We start from the raw sequence: 21,303 nt of genomic DNA, 5'->3' as shown, positions 1-21,303 counted from the left end.
AGGTTGTAGTGGCCAGGATTGGGGCGGCCGGTGGCGGGGACCGACGGCCAGACCGACCCCCCAGGCACCCCCAGACCCGACCGGGCCCCAACCGGGCCGAGCCGCAGCGGGCAGGGGATGGGGGGCATCGGAGCGGCCGTGGCCCTCCGGGCCTGAAGGCGGTGGGCTGTGCCCAAGGCCGGGGCGCAGGGCAGAGCCGGGTGGGGGGCAGAGCCGGGTGGGGGGCAGCCCTGGCTCCTCCGGCCCCGGGCAGCAGCCTCCGGGTGGACAGTGGAGCCCTGACCGTGTCGGGGGAGACCCTTGGGGGCCTGGAAACAGGACTCGGAGGGGGTAGACGGTGACCCCTGGAAGGTGAGGAGGGTGGCCCCCTGACAGTGTGGGGGTGACCCCTGGGGGCATGGAAAGTGACCCCCTGAGGGTTTAGAGGGGGATCCCTGAGGGTGTGGAGAGTGATAATTATAATAATAATAATTATGGTATTTGTTAAGCACTTACTATGTACCAGGGACTGTACTAAGTGCTGGAGCCTGGAGGTATGGAGAAGGACCCCTGACAGTGTGGCGAGTGATCCCTTGGGTGCGTGGAAAGTGATCCCTGGGGGCATGGAGGGTGACCTCCTGAGGCTGTAGAGGGTGATCCCTGAGAGAGTGAAGGGTGACCCCCTGATGGTGTGGAGAGTGATAATAATAATAATAATGGTATTTGTTAAGCATTTTGTGCCAGGGACTGTACTAAGCACTGGACCCTGGAGATATGGAGAGGGACCCCTGACAATGTGGAGAGTGGAGGATGATCCTTGACAGTGTGGAGAGCGATGCCTTGGGTGCATGGAAAATGATCCCTGGGGGCATGGAGGGTGACCCCCTGACAGTATGGGGGTGACCCCTGGGGAGTGCAGGGTGACCTCCTGAGGGTGTAGAGGGTGGTCCCTGATGGTGTGGAGAGTGATAATAGTAATAATAACTATGGTTTTTGTTAAACACTTTCTCTGTGCCAGGCACTGCACACATGGAGAGTGACCCCTGACAGTGTGGGAGGTGATCCCTGGGGGCGTAGAGGGTGACCCCTGAGGGCGTGGAGAGTGTCCCCTGATGGTGTGGAGGGTGATTCCTTGGGGCATGGAAGGTGATCTCTGGGGGTGGGAGTGACCCCCGGAGGCATAGTGGCCGACCCCAGAGATCACCTTCCGTGCCATGAAAGTGATCCTGCTGTGTGACCTTGGGTAAGTCACTTAACTTCTCACAGCCTCAGTTACCTCATCTGTAAAATGGGGATGAAGACTGTGAGCCCCATGTGGGACAACCTGATCACCTTGTATCCCCCCGAGCGCTTAGAACAGTGCTTTGCACATAGTAAGCGCTTAACAAATGCCATCATCATCATCATCATCCCTGGGGGTTTGGAGGGTTATCCCTGCCAGTATGGAGGGGGATTCATTCGGTCACATTTATTCAGTCGTATTCATTGAGCGCTTACTACGGGCAAAGTGCTTAGTGACCCCTGGGGTCGTGGAGAGTGACCCCTGGGGATGTGGAGAGTCATCCCTAGGGTTGCAGAGGGTGGCCCCTATGGAGGTGTGGGGCCTGATCAATCAATCAATCAATCGTATTTATTGAGCGCTTACTGTGTGCAGAGCACTGGACTAAGCGCTTGGGAAGTACAAGCTGGCAACATATAGAGACGGTCCCTACCCAACAGTAGGCTCACAGTCTAGAAGGGGGAGACAGAGAACAAAACCAAACATATTAACAAAATAAAATAAATAGAGCAGATATGTACAAGTGAAATAAATAAATTGGACCAGGTTCCATCTATCACCCTGGTCACTGTGAGAATATAGCACAGGGGTAGTCCCAGGAGAGAAGCAGCATGGCCTACTGACTAGAGCACGGGCCTGAGAGTCAGAAGGCTATGGGTTCCCAAGTGCTTAGTACAGTGCTCTGCACACAGTAAGCGCTCAATAAATACGATCGAATGAGCCCATGAGCCTGTTGTTGGGTAGGGACCGTCACTATATGTTGCCAATTTGTACTTCCCACAGGTGAGGGGGATGGAAAGGGGGAAGAGGGGGAGAGGAAGGAGGGGGCTCAGTCTGGGAAGGCGCTTACTGTGTGCAGAGCACTGTACTAAGCATTTTGGAGAGTACGTTACACTCGAGCTAATTTATTGAGCGCTTACTGTGTGCAGAGCACTGTAGTAAGCATTTGGAAGGGTACGGTACACTTGAGCTAATTTATTGAGCGCTTACTGTGTGCAGAGCACTGTAGTAAGCATTTGGGAGAGTACGGTACACTCAAGCTAATTTATTGCATGCTTACTGTATGCAGAGCACTGTACTAAGCATTTGGGAGGGTACGGTACACTCGAGCTAATTTATTGAGTGCTTACTGTGTGCAGAGCATTGTACTAAGCATTTGGGAGGGTACGGTACACTTGAGCTAATTTATTGAGCGCTTACTGTGTGCAGAGCATTGTATTAAGCATTTGGGAGAGTACGGTACACTCGAGCTAATTTATTGCACGCTTACTGTGTGCAGAGCACTGTATTAAGCATTTGGAAGAGTATGATACACTCGAGCTTATTTATTGAGTGCTTACTGTGTGCACAGCACTGTACTAAGCATTTGGGAGAGTACGGTACACTCGAGCTAATTTATTGCACGCTTACTGTGTGCAGAGCACTGTACTAAGCATTTGGAAGAGTACGGTACACGAGCTTATTTATTGAGCGCTTACTATTTATTTATTATTACTCTATTATTACTCTATTTTACTTGTACATATCTATTCTATTTATTTTATTTTGTTAGAATGTTTGGTTTTGTTCTCTGTCTCCCCCTTTTAGACTGTGAGCCTGCTGTTGGGTAGGGACTGTCTCTATATGTTGCCAACTTGTACTTTCCAGGCACTTAGTACAGTGTTCTGCACACAATAAGCGCTCAATAAATACGACTGATTGATTGCAGAGCACTATACTAAGCATTTTGGAGAGTACGTTACACTCGAGCAAATTTATTGAGCGCTTACTGTGTGCAGAGCACTGTACTAAGCATTTGGAAGAGTACGGTACACTCGAGTTTATTTATTGAGGACTTACTGTGTGCAGAGCACTGTACTAAGCACTTGGGAGAGTACGGTACACTCGAGCTAATTTATTGCGTGCTTACTGTGTGCACAGCACTGTACTAAGCACTAGGAAGAGTACGATACACTCGAGCTTATTTATTGAGCGCTTACTGTGTGCAGAGCACTGTACTAAGCACTTGGGAGAGTATGATACAATAAACAGACACATTAACTGCCCAAAATGTGCTTATAGACTAGAGGGGCTGTAAGCTACTGTGTGCAAAGTTTCTATAGGCTACTGTGTGCAAAGCACTGTACTAAACGCTTGGGAGAGTACAATGTAACAGTAAACAAACACATTCTTGTCCTCACCCCAAGCCCTTGCCACTTTCTCCTCCTCCCCCAAAACCCTCTTATTAGGAGGAGCTGAGAGGGAGCTGGAAATGGTTCTGGGGAACGGAGCTCCATTCGTTGTGGGCAGGGAATCTGTCCGTTAGACTATTGTGTTGTAATAATAATAATAATAATGATGGCATTTATTAAGCGCTTACTATGTGCAAAGCACTGTTCTAAGCGCTGGGGAGGTTACAAGGTGATCAGATTGTCCCACGGGGGGCTCACAGTAATAATAATATTAATTCATTCATTCAATCGTATTTATTGAGCGCTTACTGTGTGCAGAGCACTGGACTAAGCTCTTGGAAAGTACAAGTTGGCAACATATATAGTAATATGTATATAATAATAATAATAATGGCATTTATTAAGCACTTACTATGTGCAAAGCATTGTTCTAAGCGCTGGGGGTGATACAAGGTGATCAAGTTGTCCTACGTGGGGCTCACAGTCTTAATCCCCGTTTTACAGATGAGGGAACTGAGGCTCAGAGAAGTAAAGTGACTTGCCCAGTGTCACACAGCAGACAAGTGGCGGAGCCGGGACTAGAACCCATGAGCTCTGACTCCCAAGCCCGGGCTCTTTCCACTGAACCACGCTGTTGTACTCTCCCAAATGCTTAGTACAGTGCCCTGCACACAGTAATCACTCAGTAAATACAGTTGATTGATTGAGTGTGAGGACGCTTAGACTCTAAGCTCCTTGTGGGCAGGGAAGACTCTAAGCTCCTTGTGGGCAGGGAAGATGCCCATAATATTGTTCCATTGTACTCTCCCAAGTGCTTAATACAGTGCTCTGCAGGCAGTAAGCACTCAATAAATATGATTGAGTGAGAGAATGCTTAGACTGTAAACTCGTTGTGGGCAGGAAAAGTGTCTGTTATATTGTTCTATTGTATTCTCCCAAGCGCTCAGTACAGCGCTGCATGCAGTAAATGTTGCTTTATCTACTTGGAGATAAAGCTATCTAGACCGTGAGCTCGTTGTTGGGTAGGGACCGTCTCTATATAATGATAATAATAATAATAATAATAATAATGGTATTTGTTAAGCACTTACTATGTGCAAAGCACTGTTCTAAGCGCTGGGGAGCTTACAAGGTGACCAGGTTGTCCCACTGGGGGCTCGCAGTTTTCATCCCCATTTTCCAGATGAGGGAACTGAGGCCCAGAGAAGTGACTTGCCCACAGTCACACAGCGGACAGTCGGCAGAGCCGGGATTTGAACCCCTGACCTCTGACTCCAAAGCCCGGGCTCTTTCCAGCTGAGCCACCCTGCTTCTCATCTGGATGTCAAATCTACATATTTCCCACTTGTACTTCCCAAGTGCTTAGTACAGTGCTCCGCACACAGTAAGCGCTCAATAAATTTTATTTTGTTAGCATGTTTGGTTTTGTTGTCTCCCCCTTCTAGACCGTGAGCCCGCTGTTGGGTCGGGACCGTCTCTATGTGTTGCCGACTTGTACTTCCCAAGCGCTTAGTCCAGCGCTCTGCACACAGTAAGCGCTCAATAAATACAATTGATTGATTGATTGATTGAATGAATATGATTGACTGGCTGACTTAGCAGGCCCCAGGCTGGGTGAAGCTCTGGAGTCGGGGTGGGGGCCGACCAACTGGCCGCTTGGCCCGTCCCCCACCCCAAGCACGGACCCCCTGAGCTGATGGTCCCCAAGTTGACCGCCCAGCCCGAGGCCTGGAAGTTGCCTGTCCCCAACAGGACGACGATGGCTCTCCTCCCGGATCGGCGACGACGTCCAGACGCGGCCCACAGAGCAGGTGCTGGACTTTGGGGGACGGATCCCTCCCTGGCCCCCCTCGGGACAGACCCCCTGCCCCCGGGGTGGACTCTTCAGCCCATCGCCAGGACCCCTTGGACTGGCAGAGGCGCTTAGTCCAGTGCTCTGCACACAGTAAGCGCTCAATAAATACGATTGATTGATAGTAAAAGCTTAATAAATGCCATCATCATCATTATTATTATTATGTGGGACAACCTGACGACGTTGTACCCCCCCCCCCCCCAGCGCTTAGAGCGGTGCTTGGCACATAGTAAGCGCTTAACAAATGCCGTGATTATTATTATTCATCATCATCATCAATGGTATTTATTGAGCGCTTACTATGTGCAGAGCACTGTACTGAGCGCTTGGGAAGTACAAATTGGCAACATCTAGAGACAGCCCCTACCCAACAGTGGGCTCATAGTCTAAAAGGGGGAGACAGAGAACAAAACCAAACATACTAACAAAATAAAATAAATAGAAAAGCTATGTTCAAGTAAAATAAATAAATAAATAGAGTAATAAATATGTACAAACATATATATATATATATATGTATATATATTATTATTCTTAATGAAGGAATGAAGGACCGGTGGGGGGGGGGAGGCTAAGTTATGGGGGTCCAGGTCAGTGGCTCGTTTCCTCTCGCCCCCCCCTGACAATTTAAAACCCAAAAAATCCAAATTGAGACTCCTCAGCTTTTGTCTGCCAGGGCTGAGGCTGGGAGAGGCCTGTTGATGCGGGCCTTGGGGCCTCTAATAAAAATAATAATAATCAATATGTAATGATGACATTTGTTAAGCACTTACTATGTGCAAAGCACTGTTCTAAGCACTGGGGGGGATACAAGGTGATCAGGTTGTCCCACGTGGGGCTCACAGTCTTAATCCCCATTTTATTTTACCTGTACATATCTATTCTATTTATTTTATTTTGTTAGTATGTTTGGTTTTGTTCTCCGTCTCCCCCTTTTAGACTGTGAGCCCACTGTTGGGTAGGGACTGTCTCTATATGTTGCCAACTTGGACTTCCCAAGCGCTTAGTACAGTGCTCTTCACACAGTGAGCGCTCAATAAATATGATTGATTGATTGATTGATTTACAGATGAGGGAACTGAGGCGCAGAGACGTTAAGTGACTTGCCCAAGGTCACACAGCAGACATGTGGCAGAGCCGGGATTCAAACCCATGACCTCTGACTCCCAAGCCCGGGCTCTTTCCACAGAGCCACGCTGCTTCTCTAATGAAGAGAGAATCTGGCCCATATTCTCTAAATTTAGAGAATATGGGCCAGACACTGTACTGAGCACTGGGGTGGAAACAAGGAAATTGGGTTGGACACAGTCCCTTGTCCCACGTGGGGCTCAGAGTCTCAATCCCCATTTTAGAGATGAGGTAACTGAGGTCCAGAGAAGTGAAATGATTTGCCCAAGGTCGCACAGCAGACAAGTGGCGGAGCCGGGATTAGAACCCATGAAGCAGCATGGCTCAGTGGAAAGAGCACGGGCTTGGGCGTCAGAGGTCGAGGGTTCAAATCCCAGCTCCGCCAATTGTCAGCTGTGTGACTTTGGGCAAGTCAAGTAACTTCTCTGTGCCTCAGTTACCTCATCTGAAAAATGGGGCTGAAGAGACTGTGAGCCCCACGTGGGACAAACTGATCACCTTGTAACCTCCCCAACGCTTAGAACAGTGCTTTGCACACAGTGAAGCAGCGTGGCTTAGTGGAAAGAGCACGGGCTTGGGAGTCAGAGGTCGTGGGTTCTAGTCCCGCCTCTGCCACTTGTCAGCTGTGTGACCTTGGGCAAGTCACTTAACTTCTCTGGGCCTCAGTTCCCTCATCTGTAAAATGGGGATAATAATAATAATAATTATGGCATTTATTAAGCGCTTACTATGTGCAAGGCACTGTTCTAAGCGCTGGGGAGGTTACAAGCCGATCAGGTTGCCCCACGAGGGGCTCACAGTCTTAATCCCCATTTTACAGAGGAGGTAACTGAGGCCCAGAGAAGTGAAGTGACTTGCCCAAAGTCACACAGCTGACAATCGGCAGAGCTGGGATGAAGACTGAGAGCCCCACGTAGGACAACCTGATTACCTTGTATCTACCCCAGTGCTTAGAACAGTGCTTGGCACATAGTAAGCGCTTAACAAATACCAGCAGTATTATTAGTAGTCATCCCCCTCTCCATCCCCCCATCTTACCTCCTTCTCTTCCCCACAGCACCTTTATATATGTATATATGTTTGTACAAATCTATTACTCTATTTATTTATTTATCTTACTTGTACATATCTATTCTATTTATTTTATTTTATTAGTATGTTTGGTTTAATTCTCTGTCTCCCCCTTCTAGACTGTGAGCCCACTGTTGGGTAGGGACTGTCTCTAGATGTTGCCAACTTGGGCTTCCCAAGCGCTTAGTACAGTGCTCTGCACACAGTAAGCGCTCAATAAATACGATTGATTGATTCATAGTAAAAGCTTAATAAATGCCATCATCACTATTATGTGGGACAACCTGATGACCTTGTGTCCCCCCAGCGCTTAGAGCAGTGCTTGGCACATAGTAAGCAATTAACAAATGCCGTGATTATTATCATTATTATTATTCTTAATGAAGGAATGAAAGGGAGGCGCCCACCCTCGTGCCTCGCCCGGGTCCCTCCAGTGCCCCGTGCCGGAGCTGCCCGCTCCCTCCCTGCCGGCAGGTGTCGCTGCAGGGCCGCCGGGCGGGCTGGGCGCGGCGCTCGTGCCGAGCACTTCCGGCGCCTCTATGGTGGCGGCGCGGCGGGGGCGCCGGGCGGCGCACGTGGGTCCCAAGGGCGCTGGCAACAGGGGGCACCGCCAACGGGGGGTGCTGCCAACAGGGGGCGCCGCCAACCGGGGGCACTGCCAAGGGGGGGTGCTGCCAACAGAGGGCGCTGCCAACAAGGGGGCGCTGCCAAGAGGGGGCGCTGCCAACAAGGGGCACTGGCAACAGGGGGCGCTGCCAATAACAGGGGGCACTGCCAAGAGGGCTCGCTGCTAACAGAGGGCGCTGCCAACAGGGGGCGCTGCCAACAGGGGGCGCTGCCAACAACAGGGGGCACTGCCAAGAGGGCTCGCTGCCAACAGGGGGCACTGCCAAGAGGGGGCGCTGCCAACAGGGGGCGCTGTTAACAGGGGGCACTGCCAAGAGGGGGCGCTGCCAACAGAGGGCGCTGCCAACCGGGGGCGCTGGCAACAGACGGTGCTGCCAAGAGACGGTGCTGCCAACAGGGGGCGCTGCCAAGAGGGCGCGCTGCCAACAGAGGGCGCTGCCAATAGGGGGCGCTGCCAATAAGGGGCACTGCCAACAGGGGGCGCTGCCAACAAGGGGCACTGCCAACAGGGGGCGCTGCCAACAGAGGGGAGGGCGCTGCCAACCGGGGGCACTGCCAACAGGGGGCGCTGGCAACAGACGACGCTGCCAAGCAGGGGCACTGCCAACAGGGGGCACTGCCAACAGGGGGCGCTGCCAACCTGGCGCGCGGGACGCTGCCCTCCACGTGGCAGGGTTGGTCCTGGGGCCTCCTCCCGGTGCCCGTCGGGTGGCAGAGCACCGGGCTGGCGGCCCTCGGGGGCGGGGGCCGGGTTGCCCCCCGTCGCTGGCTGTCCGCCGGCAAGGCCCCCTCCGTGCCCGGCGGTGGCCGGCGGTGGGTGCCGCCCTGGCAGCGGGCACGGGAGCCGGAGGTCCGGCCGGGGGGCGCCGAGCTGCGCCGGCTGCTGGAGGACGACGCGCCCCGGGGGCGGGAGCGGGAGCGGCTGGCGGCGGGCACGGAGGCCCTGTTCGGGGTGGCACCGTGCTCCCTGGCACTGCTGGCAGCCCGCAGGGCCGCCACCCGCCTGTTCCTCAACGCCCCCCGGCCGGGGCTGGCCCGGCTGGCCGAGGCGCGGGGGGTCCCGCTGCGGACTGTCCCGCGCAGGGTCCTGGACGGGCTGTGCGGGCACCGCGGGCACCAGGGGGTCTGCCTGGAGGTGACGCCCCTAAGGCCCGGCAGCTGGGCACGACACGGCGGGCAAGGGGAGGGCGACGACGGCGAAAAGGGAAGACGGGGGCAGCGCCTCTGCCTGCTCCTCGACAGGATCCAGGACCCCAGGAACCTCGGGGCCCTCCTCCGCACCGCCCACTTCTTCGGCGTGGATGAAGTCATCACCAGCCTGACCAACAGGTAAGGTGCCCCCCCCTGACACAATCACAATCGATCAATCGATCATTCGTATTTATTGAGCGCTTACTGGGTGCAGAGCGCTGGACTGAGCGCTTGGGAATAGCATCATCATCATCAATCGTATGTATTGAGCGCTTACTGGGTGCAGAGCACCGTGCTAAGCGCTTGGGAAGTACAAGTTGGCAACATCTAGAGACGGTCCCTACCCAACAGTGGGCTCACAGTCTAAAAGGGGGAGACGGAGAACAAAACCAAACGTGCTAACAAAATAAAATAAATAGAATAGATATGGACAAGTAAGATAAATTAATAGAGTAATAAATCTGTACAAACATATATCCATATATCCAGGTGCTGTGGGGAAGGGAAGGAGGTAAGATGGGGGGGATGGAGAGGGGGACGAGGGCTGTCTCTATATGTTGCCAAAGCCCTTGGGAATATATATGTATATATGTTTATATATGTTTGTACATATTTATTACTCTATTTATTTTAATTGTACATATCTGTTCTATTTATTTTATTTTGTTAGTACGTTTGGTTTTGTTCTCTGTCTCCCCCTTTTAGACTGTGAGCCCACTGTTGGGTAGGGACTGTCTCTATATGTTGCCAAAGCGCTTGGGAATATATATGTATATATGTTTATATGTGTTTGTACATATTTATTACTCTGTTTCTTTATTTTAATTGTACATATCTATTCTATTTATTTTGTTAGTATGTTTGGTTTTGTTCTCTGTCTCCCCCTTTTAGACTGTGAGCCCACTGTTGGGGAGGGACTGTCTCTATATGTTGCCAAAGCACTTGGGAATATATATGTATAAATGCTTATATATGTATATATATAAACATATGTATATATGTTTGTACATATTTATTACTCTATTTCTTTATTTTAATCGTACCTATCTATTCCATGTATTTTATTTTGTTAATATGTTTGGTTGTCCGTCTCCCTCTTCTAGACTCCCTCTTCTAGACTCTGTTGGGTAGGGACCGTCTCTATCTGTTGCCAACTTGGGACTTCCCAATCAATCAATCAATCAATCAATCAATCGTACTTATTGAGCACTTTCTGTGTGCAGAGCACTGTACTAAGCGCTTGGGAAGCCCAAATTGGCAACATATAGAGACAGTCCCTACCCAACAGTGGGCTCACAGTCTAAAAGGGGGAGACAGAGAACAAAACCACACATACTAACAAAATAAAATAAATAGAATAGATATGTACAATTAAAATAAAGAAATAGAGTAATAAATATGTGCAAACATATATACATATATACATATATATTCCCAAGCGCTTTGGCAACATATAGAGACAGTCCCTACCCAACAGTGGGCTCACAGTCTGAAAGGGGGAGACAGAAAACAAAAACCAAACGTGCTAACAAAATAAAATAAATAGAATAGATATGGACAAGTAAGATAAATAAATAGAGTAATAAATCTGTACAAACATATATCCATATATACAGGTGCTGTGGGGAAGGGAAGGCGGTAAGATGGGGGGGATGGAGAGGGGGACGAGGGCTGTCTCTATATGTTGCCAAATCCCTTGGGAATATATATGTATATATGTTTATATATGTTTGTACATATTTATTACTCTATTTATTTTAATTGTACATATCCATTCTATTTATTTTATTTTGTTAGGATGTTTGGTTGGGGAGGGACTGTCTCTAGATGTTGCCAAAGCGCTTGGGAATATATATGTATATATGTTTGTACGTATTTATTACTCTATTTATTTTAATTGTACATATCTATCCTATTTATTTTATTTTGTTAGTACGTTTGGTTTTGTTCTCTGTCTCCCCCTTTTAGACTGTGAGCCCACTGTTGGGGAGGGACTGTCTCTAGATGTTGCCAAAGCGCTTGGGAATATATATGTATATATGTTTATATATTTGTACATATTACTCTATTTATTTATTTATTTATTTTAATTGTACATATCTATTCTATTTATCTTATTTTGTTAGGATGTTTGGTTTTGTTCTCTGTCTCCCCCTTTTCAGACTGTGAGCCCACTGTTGGGGAGGGACTGTCTCTAGATGTTGCCAAAGCACTTGGGAATATATATGTATATATGTTTGTACATATTTATTACTCTATTTTAATTGTACATATCTATTCTATTTATCTTATTTTGTTAGTATGTGTGGTTTTGTTCTCTGTCTCCCCCTTTTAGACTGTGAGCCCACTGTTGGGGACGGACTGTCTCTAGATGTTGCCAAAGCGCTTGGGAATATATATGTATATATGTATATATGTTTATATATGTTTGTACATATTTATTACTCTATTTATTTATTTTAATTGTACATATCTGTTCTATTTATTTTATTTTGTTAGTATGCTTGGTTTTGTTCTCTGTCTCCCCCTTTTAGACTGTGAGCCCGCTGTTGGGTAGGGACTGTCTCTATATGTTGCCAAAGTGCTTGGGAATATATATGTATATATGTTTATATATATATATATATATATATATATATATATATATATATACACACACACATGTATATATGTTTGTACATAGTTCTTACTCTATTTCTTTATTTTAATTGTACATATCTATTCTATTTATTTTATTTTGTTAGTATGTGTGGTTTTGTTCTCTGTCTCCCCCTTTGAGACTGTGAGCCCACTGTTGGGTAGGGACTGTCTCTATATGTTGCCAAAGCGCTTGGGAATATATATGTATATATGTATATATGTTTGTACATATTTATTACTCTTTATTTTAATTGTACATATCTATTCTATTTATTTTATTTTGTTAGTATGTGTGGTTTTGTTCTCTGTCTCCCCCTTTTAGACTGTGAGCCCACTGTTGGGTAGGGACTGTCTCTATATGTTGCCAATTTGGGCTTCCCAAGCGCTTAGTACAGTGCTCTGCACACAGAAAGTGCTCAATAAGTATGATTGATTGATTGATTGATTGATTGGGAAGTCCCAAGTTGGCAACAGATAGAGACGGTCCCTACCCAACAGAGTCTAGAAGAGGGAGTCTAGAAGAGGGAGACGGACAACCAAACATATTAACAAAATAAAATACATGGAATAGATAGGTACAAGGAAAATAAATAAATAGAGTAATAAATATGTACAAACATATGCACATCTATACGGGTGCTGTGGGGAAGGGAAGGAGGTAATTCATTCAATAAATTCATTCAATAAATACGATTGAATGAATGAATGAAAGGTAAGGCGGAGGGAATGGAGAGAGGAAGGAGGGGGAACTATCTAACTAGCGTAACTAGTTCCCTCATCTGTAAAATGTAAATGTAAAATTCCCTCAGTTCCCTCATCTGTAAAATGGGGATTAAGACTGTGAGACCCATGAGGGATACGGATAATAATAATAGTAATGGCATTTGTTAAGCGCTTACTATGTGCAGAGCACTGTTCTAAGCGCTGGGGAGGGATACAAGGTGATCAAGTTGTCCCACTTGGGGCTCATAGTCTTAATCCCCAGTTTACAGATGAGAGAACTGAGGATCAGAGAAGTTAAGTGACTCGCCCAAGGTCATACAGCAGACATGTGGTGGAGCTGGGATTCGAACCCATGACCTCTGACTCCAAAGCCTCGGCTCTTTGCACTGAGCCATGCTGCTTCTCTAGAGAAGCAGAAGCGGCCTGGCTCGGGGGAAGGAGCCCGGGTTTGGGACTCTGAGGTCATGGGTTCAAATCCCAGCCCCCGCCAATTGTCAGCTGGGTGACTTTGGGGCGAGTCATGTCGCTCAATGGAAGAGCCCGGGCTTTGGAGTCAGAGTGCATGGGTTCAAATCCCGGCTCTGCCGACTGTCAGCTGGGTGACTTTGGGTGAGTCACTTCACTTCTCTGGGCCTCAGTTCCCTCATCTGTAAAATGGGAATTAAGACTGTGAGCCCCTCGTGGGACAAGCTGATTACCTTGTAACCTTCCCAGCGCTTAGAACGGTGCTTTGTACATATTAAGCGCTTAATAAATGCCATCATTAATTAATTCTCTGGGCCTCAGTTCCCTCATCTGGAAAATGGGGATGAAGACTGGGAGCCCCTCATGCGACAACCTTGATTACCTTGTATTTCTCCCCCCCCCCCCCCCAGCTTAGAACAGTGCTTAGCACATAGTAAGTGTTTAACAAATACCAACATTGTTATTATTATTATTATTATTATTATTCTCTGGGCTTCAGTTCCCTCATCTGTAAAATGAGGATGAAGACTGTGAGCCCCACGTGGGACAACCTGATCACCTTGTGTCCCCCGCAGTGCTTAGAACGGTGCTTGGCACATAGTAAGCATTTAACAAAAACCAACATTATTATTATTATTATTCTCTGTGCCTCAGTTCCCTCATCTGTAAAATGAGGATGAAGACTGTGAGCCCCACGTGGGACAACCTGATCACCTTGTATCCCGCCAGTGCTTACAACAGTGCTTTGCACATAGGAAGCGCTTAACAAATACCATCATTATTATTTAAGAAATAATAATACTAATAAACGTGGTTTGTCAAGCCCTTACTGGGTGCCAGGCACTATACTAAGCGCTGGGGTGGATGCAGGCCAATCGAGTGGGGCACAGTCCCTATCCCCATTTGAAGATGAGGGAACTGAGGCCCAGAGAAGCGAAGCGACTTGCCCAAAGTCACACAGCCGACAAGGGGCGGAGCGGGATTAGAACCCACGACCTCCGACTCCCAAGTTGGGGCTCTTTCCACTAAGCCACGCTGTTTCCCCAAGCAAAGCGGGGATGCAGGCAAATAATAATAATAATTAATAATGACATTTATTCAAAGCCCATGCTCTTTCCACTGAGCCATGCTGCTTCCCCAGTTCCTGGCCCACATGGGCCATTTGACAGATGAGGGAACTGAGGCCCAGAGGAGAGAAGTGACTTACCTAAGGTCACACAGTAGACACGTGGCAGAGCCGGGATTTTTTTTTTTTAATGGTATTTATTAAGGGCTTACTATGTGCAAAGCACTTTTCTAAGCGCTGGGGAGGTTACATGGTGATCAGGTTGTCCCATGCGGGGCTCACAGTCTTAATCCCCATTTTACAGATGAGGGAACTGAGGCCCAGAGAAGTTGTGACTTGCCCAAAGTCACACAGCTGACAATTGGCGGAGCTGGGATTCGAACCCATGACCTCTGACTCCAATTTCCGTTGAGCCTCTGCCTCTCTAGATTAGAACCCAGGTCTTGACTCCCAGAATCGGGCTCTTTCCACTATGCCATGCTTCCGTCCTCTGTCCACTGTCAGATCTGGAGTTTTTGCTTTTTTAAAAGAATAAAAATTGATGGTATTCTTTAAGCGCTTGCCATGTGCCAGGCACTGTCCTAAGCCCTGGGGTAGGTACAAGCTAATCGGATTAGACGTGGTCCAGGGGCCACATGGGGCTCCCCGTCTTCATCCCCATTTGACAGATGAGGGAACTGAGACCCAAAGAAGTGAAGTGACTTGCCCAGGGTCACGCATTAGACACGTGGCAGAGTCGGGATTAGAACCCAGGTCCTTCTGACTCGCAGCCTGTCCTCCATCACCATCTGGTTTGGAGTGTTGAGAATCGTGTCTGCCCCCCGGGGCCTGCCCTGCTTTGATCCCGAGTTTATTCAAAGGGCCAAATGGAGAAATGTGTGTGTGTGGGGGGTGTATTCATTCATTCAGTCGTATTTATTGAGCGCTTACTGTGCGCAGAGCACTGTACTAAGCACTTGGGAAGTACAGGTCGGCAACATATGTACAAGTTGGCTGTAATTCTATTTATTCTGATGGTATTGATACCTGCCTACTTGCTTTGTTGTCTATCTCCCCCTTCTAATAATAATAATAATAATGCCATTCATTAAGCGCTTACTACGTGCAAGGCACTGTTCTCAGCACTGGGGAGGTTACAAGGTGATCAGGTTGTCCCACAGGGGGCTAACAGTCAATCCCCATTTGACAGATGAGGTAACTGAGGCCCAGTGAAGTGACTTGCCCAAAGTCACACAGCTAACCATTGGCGGAGGTGGGATTTGAACCCATGACCACTGACTCCAAATCAATCAATCAGCCAATCAATCGTATTTATTGAGCGCTTACTGTGTGCAGAGCACTGTACTAAGCGCTTGGGAATAATAATAGTAATAATAATAATGGTATTTGTTAAGCTCTTACTATGTGCAAAGCACTGTTCTAAGCGCTGGGGGGATACAAGGTGATAGGTTGCCCCACATGGGGCTCACAATCTTAATCCCCATTTTACAGATGAGGTAACTGAGGCAGAGAGAAGTGAGGTGACTTGCCCAAAGTCACACAGCTGACAGTTGGCGGAGCCGGAATTTGAACCCACGACCTCTGACTCCAAAGCCCGGGCTCTTTCCACTGAGCCACGCTGCTGCTCTTTTCTACCTGACCTCTACATTTTACCCCTTCTCCCTTCCTTGCCTGCTTCTTGGGAAAAATGACAAGTTATACCAAAGAGTATATGTTCTTTAGATGGATTTCAAAAGATAGTCATTTTAGAAGGAGTACAGTTGGCAACATCTAGAGACAGTCCCTACCCAACAGTGGGCTCCCAGTCTAAAAGGGGGAGACAGAGAACAAAACCAAACACACTCACAAAATAAAATAAATAGAATAGATATGGACAAGTAAAATAAATAAATAAATAGAGCCACGCTGCTTCTAGACTGTGAGCCCGTTGTTGGGTAGGGATTGCCTGCTGCCGAGTTGTACTTCCCAAGCGCTTCGCACAGTGCTCTCTGCCCACCGTAAGCGCTCAATAAATGCAATTGAATGAACGAGTGACTGTGTTGTGTGCCAAACTCATCCCTGCTGTGGTCCCTGCAGCTGCCCACTGTCCCCCGTGGTGAGCAAGGCCAGCGCCGGAGCCCTGGAGGTCCTGCAGGTGTACGGGGCCGACGACCTCCCGGGATTGCTGAAGGTGAGCTGCGGCTGGCAGGGGAGCCGGGAGGCGGGGAGCGCCCAATCCCTGAAGGTCAAGACGTCCGGAGCCAACGCACCCCATTCATTCCATGCAATCGTATTTATTGAGCGCTTACTGTGTGCAGAGCACTGTGCTAAGCGCTTGGGAAGTCCGAGTTGGCAACAAAGAGAGACGGTCCCTACCCAGCAGCGGGCTCACAGTCTAGAAGGGGGAGACAGACAATAAAACAAAACATATTCACAAAATAAAATAAATAGAATAAATACGTACAAATAAAATAAATAAATAGAGCAACAGGTCCTGGCTCCGAAGCCAGTGGTCTCTCCACCAGGCCGTAGCGTTCCCCTTCAAGATGTGCTTAGAAATTCCTTTCAGTTTTCCAACGGATTTAACTGTGCCTGTCCAGATGGGTCCTTGGCAGATACCTCCTTATTTCATTCCTTCTTTTCTTCTTGCAGGGCTATTACTTCATAATACCGGGGCAGGAAAGGGCCACTTTTCGTCTTCTCTTCCTTCTTGACGTTGACGTTCTCGTAATGTACCGTACCTTCCTGCATTAGGTCGTAGTCCCCCGGCCCCGGGCCTTCTCTATGAATCGCATTGCGCCTTCCCGTCAGATGGCCGAAATAGACGCCCCTGTATTTCCTGGTAGAGTACGGACCATCCAACAGGGGTTTGTAGTAGGCAGGACCCAGCGTTTTATCGCTGGGTGGTGGGAACTGTCTTAAGATGGTGCCATCTTCATTTACTTGATATCCAAAAGACTGTCCGGGTGAAGGAGTAGATGGAACGTCTACCTTTGGGCAAAGTTTCTGGCCTCTTGACATTTTCGATTGAAAATGCTGCGGAGCCTCTTTCAGTTTCTTTTTCATAATCTCCAGGGCCGTCCGCCTCTTCCAGATTTGGCCGCGTTTCCCTCACGGGGCATGAAGGGGCCGTCTCGGTCTGCTGTGGGGCAGGGCCCAGCCAGGAGGACGGGCTGGGCGTGGGGTGGGCCGTGGAGGGGGCTACCAAATATCTCCCCGACCACAAATAAACACCTCCAGCCTTCCAGCCCTTTGGCCTCCAAGGCTGTGAGCAGCAGGAATCCTCCGTGGAGAGCCGCCGTCACTCGGTCTCAGCCATGGAACCCGTCTATCAATCAATCAATCAATCAATCGTATTTATTAAGCGCTTACTGTAGAGCACTGTACTGAGCGCTTGGGAAGTACAAGTTGGCAACATATAGAGACGGTCCCTACCCAACAGTGGGCTCACAGTCTAAAAGCTGGTTCTTGTTGTTTTGTACCCTTCCAAGCGCTTAGTACAATGGTTTGCACACAGTAAGTGCTCAGTAAATACGATTGAATGAATGTTATAATGTACTCTTCCAAGCGCTTAGTACAATGCTTTGCACACAGTAAGCGCTCAATAGATACGATTGAATGAATGAATGTTATATTGTACTCTCCCAAGCTCCTAATACAGTGTTCTGCACACAGTAAGTGCTCAATAAAGACGATCGAATGAATGAATGTTATAGGGTACTCTCCCAAGTGCTTAGTACAGTGCTTTGCACACAGTGAGCACTCAATAAATACGATTGATTGAATGAATGTTACATTGTACTCTCCCCAGTGCTTAGTACAGTTTTCTGCACTCAGTAAGCGCTCAATAAATACGATCGAATGAATGAATGTTATATGGTACTCTCCCAAGTGCTTACTACAGTGCTTTGCACACAGCGCTCAATAAATACGATCGAATGAATGAATGTTATATGGTACTCTCCCAAGTGCTTACTACAGTGCTTTGCACAGAGTAAGCGCTCAATAAATACGATCGGATGAATGTTATAGTGTACTCTCCCAAGCGTTAGTACAGTGTTCTGCACACAGTACGCACTCAATAAATACGATCGAATGAATGAATGTCATGTTGTACTCTCCCAAGCACTCAGAACAGTGCTCTGCACCCAGTAAGCACTCCATAAATACAATTGAATAAATGTTATCGCACACAGTACAGTGCTCTGCACACAGTAAACCCTCAAAAACGATTGATGGATTGACTGGATCAACCTCACGGTGCGAGGGCCGTGTCGCTCAGTCTTTGTGCTCACAGTTTGTTGTTGTCTGTGAGCCCGTTGTTGGGTAGGGACCGTCTCTATATGTTGCCAGCTTGTACTTCCCAAGCGCTTAGTACAGTGCTCTGCACACCGTAAGTGCTCAATAAATACGATTGAATGAATGAATGAATGTTGTGGGCAGAGAACGTGAGTACACAACTCTCCCAAGCGCTTCATACAGCTCTCTGCACCCGGCAAGCGCTCAGAAACGATTGATTGATCGGCTGGGTCAACGTCTTCCTTGGCGTTTCTCTCTCCCCTGCCCTCACCCCAGCTCCTCCTAGGTGGAATACGCTTTCGGGAAACCAGGAATCCTGTTCTCCTTCCTCCTTAGGCAAAAGCGGCGCAGGGGTGGATGGTGGCCGGCACAGTGGATTGCTCGGAGTCCAGGAGCCCCGTGCTCAGTTGCCTGGACTTCCGCTGGGACCGGCCCACCGTTCTGGTGGTAGGTAGGTGATGGTGGGGTCCCCCCCGCCCCCAAGGACCCACCCCCGACTGCTCCCCTTCCACCAGCTTGAGGCTCCAAAATGGAAAACACCCCTTGACGGGAGGTGGAAACCCTCTAGGACCAGAGTCGCTGTCTGGGAGCCGCTGACCCCTCTCTCGGCCTTTGTCCGGCAGGCAACGAAGGCTCAGGGCTATCCGCAGAAGTCAAGGACGCCTGCCAGGTTCTGCTGAACATCTCTCCTGGGTGGAAGATAACCTCCGGGATTGAATCTTTGAACGTCTCAGTGGCAGCTGGTAATACTCCTGTTCCACCCCCTCCCTTCGGCCCCCTTCGTCTTTCCTCCCATCCCCTCCCCCTCTTCCCCTCCCTGTTGCTTCTGCCTCCGTCATCGAGGCTCCTGTCTACACAGGTGTCATCCTCCACTCCATCTGCAGTCAAAGGAAAAGCCAGTGACGGCTGCTTCATGGGGCTGGGGAAGAGCCGACGGAGCCACCGAGAACTTTGGAGCCCGGATTCCAAGGGGAAGCAGGGGGTTCCTCGTCCGGGCGTGTGGGGGAATGTGAAGGTCAGTGACGGAGACGACGGATGGGCTTCGGTCCAGCCACGAAGATGGAAGTCGCTGGATTGAGAAGCCGCTCGAAGGACTTGCCAGTGGTGTGGGCGGGGGCGCTTGCACTCCGTCATCCCTGCCGGTGGTGTTCCCCCCTGGATTAGCGGGCACTGTGAATGAGTAGGTGGGCAGCGGTGCAGCGTACTGCAAAGGGCAAACCTTCAGTCTCGGTGCAGAGCGCTTTGATGATCCAAGGGACCGAAGCCTAGTGCTGCTCTCGTGCCAGAGCACCATGGGCCAACAGGTGGTGATCAGGGGAAGCCACTTCGGTAGCCACTGTGGTCTTTGCGGGCCACGTTTGCCACGTATTTTTCAGAATTTGTTCTGGGCCCGTCTACCTCGCAGCATGCTGTAGACGGAAGTTTTCACCGCTGATTACAATACAGTCCCAGCAGATCCTCCCTTATGTCAACTGCCCCCCGTCTCCTCTCCCTCACCGTGGTTGGACTTCGAGTGGCGTCTGCCGATTTACTGGAACTGTGGGATTTTAAGGGCACAACAGCTCTCTGTCATGGGGTAGACACTTCGACCTATGCGTGCTCTAAACATTAAAGTGAATGTCGGACCTTCTGTTGGGTTTTTGTTTTGAGGGGATGGGGTCCAGGCCAAAGAGCCTCTCCCCGTCCAGCGCCTGGGGCTGGAGTGGGGTGCAGAGTGTGTGGCACAGGCTGCTGCTCTTCAGCCCTTGATGCTAAGAGTCAGACCAAAGCACCTCACATCCCCCCTGCCTAATGGCTAAGGGAATCTGGTTTTGGTTCACATGCATTTAAGATACACAGTAAATTACTACTAGCAGTCCAGAGAAATTGGGAGGAGGGTAAGCATGTCTGTCATGTGCTGTTCGTCATCTCCATTTTACAGATGAGGGAACTGAGGCTCAGAGAGGTGAAATGGCTTGCCCAAGGTCACAGAGCAGACAAGTGGTGGAGCCAGGATTAAAATTTCTGACTCCCAGCCCCGGGCTCTAGCCACTTCTCACCCGCTGTTTCCATTTTGGCTGGCTTGCCTTGAACCAGGAGGGAGGGGGTGGTACTCTAGCTCTCCGTCCCTTGTTTGAGGGGAATTTGGCCTTGAACCCCAAAACCTGTCCCCAACTACCTGGGCAGGGAATGCCTCCTTCATTCATTCAGTCGTATTTATTGAGTGCTTACTGTGTGCAGAGCACTGTATTAAGCGTTTGGAAAGTACAAATCGGCAACAGAGGCAATCCCTGCCCACACCGAGTTTACAGTCTAGAAGATAATAATAATGGTATTTGTTAAGCGCTTACTATGTGCCAAGCAGTGTTCTAAGCGCTGGGGTAGATCCAAGGTGATCAGGTTGTCCCACGTGGGGCTCACAGTCTTAATCCCCATTTTTCAGGTAAGGGAACTGAAGCACAGAGAAGTGAAGTGACTTGCCCACAGTCACACAGTTTAAGTGGCGGAGCAGGGATTAAAACCCACAACCTCGGACTCCCAAGTGCGTGCTCTTTCCACTAAGCCACGCTGCTTCCCACTCCTTCCCCTCATCCCAAACAACCCACCCCCAGCACCAGGTCTCAGAGATTCTCCGGTGCGGGGAATGTAATCAACCTTGAGGTCTTGTTGCTTCCACAGGTGCAATTAACATCACCATCTGCTAATCCTTGATTAACGATGTTTACAAATATGCTGCAACGTGTTACAACACGCACTCTCTCCTTCTTTTATTCTTCCCCTGCCTCTTTCTGGCAGAAGGTGCCCCCCCCCCACACACACATAACACAGCTAAACACCTCTCCAGTGGAGG

General features: G+C 49.0%; 1 protein-coding gene across 1 annotated transcript; it reads left to right on the top strand.

Moving 5' to 3' along the window:
- Window positions 1–789: 789 nt before the first annotated feature.
- Window positions 790–20,095, top strand: MRM1 (mitochondrial rRNA methyltransferase 1). The gene is made up of 8 exons (XM_038758825.1): window positions 790–870; window positions 5,108–5,240; window positions 7,958–8,058; window positions 8,826–9,439; window positions 16,272–16,365; window positions 18,810–18,924; window positions 19,097–19,216; window positions 19,333–20,095. The coding sequence occupies exons 1-8, from the start codon at window positions 790–792 to the stop codon at window positions 19,374–19,376; spliced, it is 1,302 nt and encodes a 433-aa protein (XP_038614753.1). The 3' UTR covers window positions 19,377–20,095.
- Window positions 20,096–21,303: the final 1,208 nt, after the last annotated feature.

This window comes from Tachyglossus aculeatus, chromosome 17 (assembly GCF_015852505.1).
Source record: "Tachyglossus aculeatus isolate mTacAcu1 chromosome 17, mTacAcu1.pri, whole genome shotgun sequence".
Taxonomy (NCBI): Eukaryota; Metazoa; Chordata; class Mammalia; order Monotremata; family Tachyglossidae; genus Tachyglossus; species Tachyglossus aculeatus.
Note: the sequence above shows the minus strand (reverse complement) of the source record. Positions and strands in the feature narration are given on the sequence as shown.

What these genes read in the sequence shown, in the direction of transcription:
- MRM1 (XM_038758825.1), top strand. Translation starts at nt 790, where the DNA reads ATGATCCTTGACAGTGTGGAGAGCGATGCCTTGGGTGCATGGAAAATG. An exon ending in TGGAGGGTGACCCCCTGACA is followed by an intron (nt 871 to 5,107) that starts GTATGGGGGTGA and finishes CCCCACCCCAAG; the next exon opens with CACGGACCCCCTGAGCTGAT. An exon ending in GCCCACCGTTCTGGTGGTAG is followed by an intron (nt 18,925 to 19,096) that starts GTAGGTGATGGT and finishes TTTGTCCGGCAG; the next exon opens with GCAACGAAGGCTCAGGGCTA.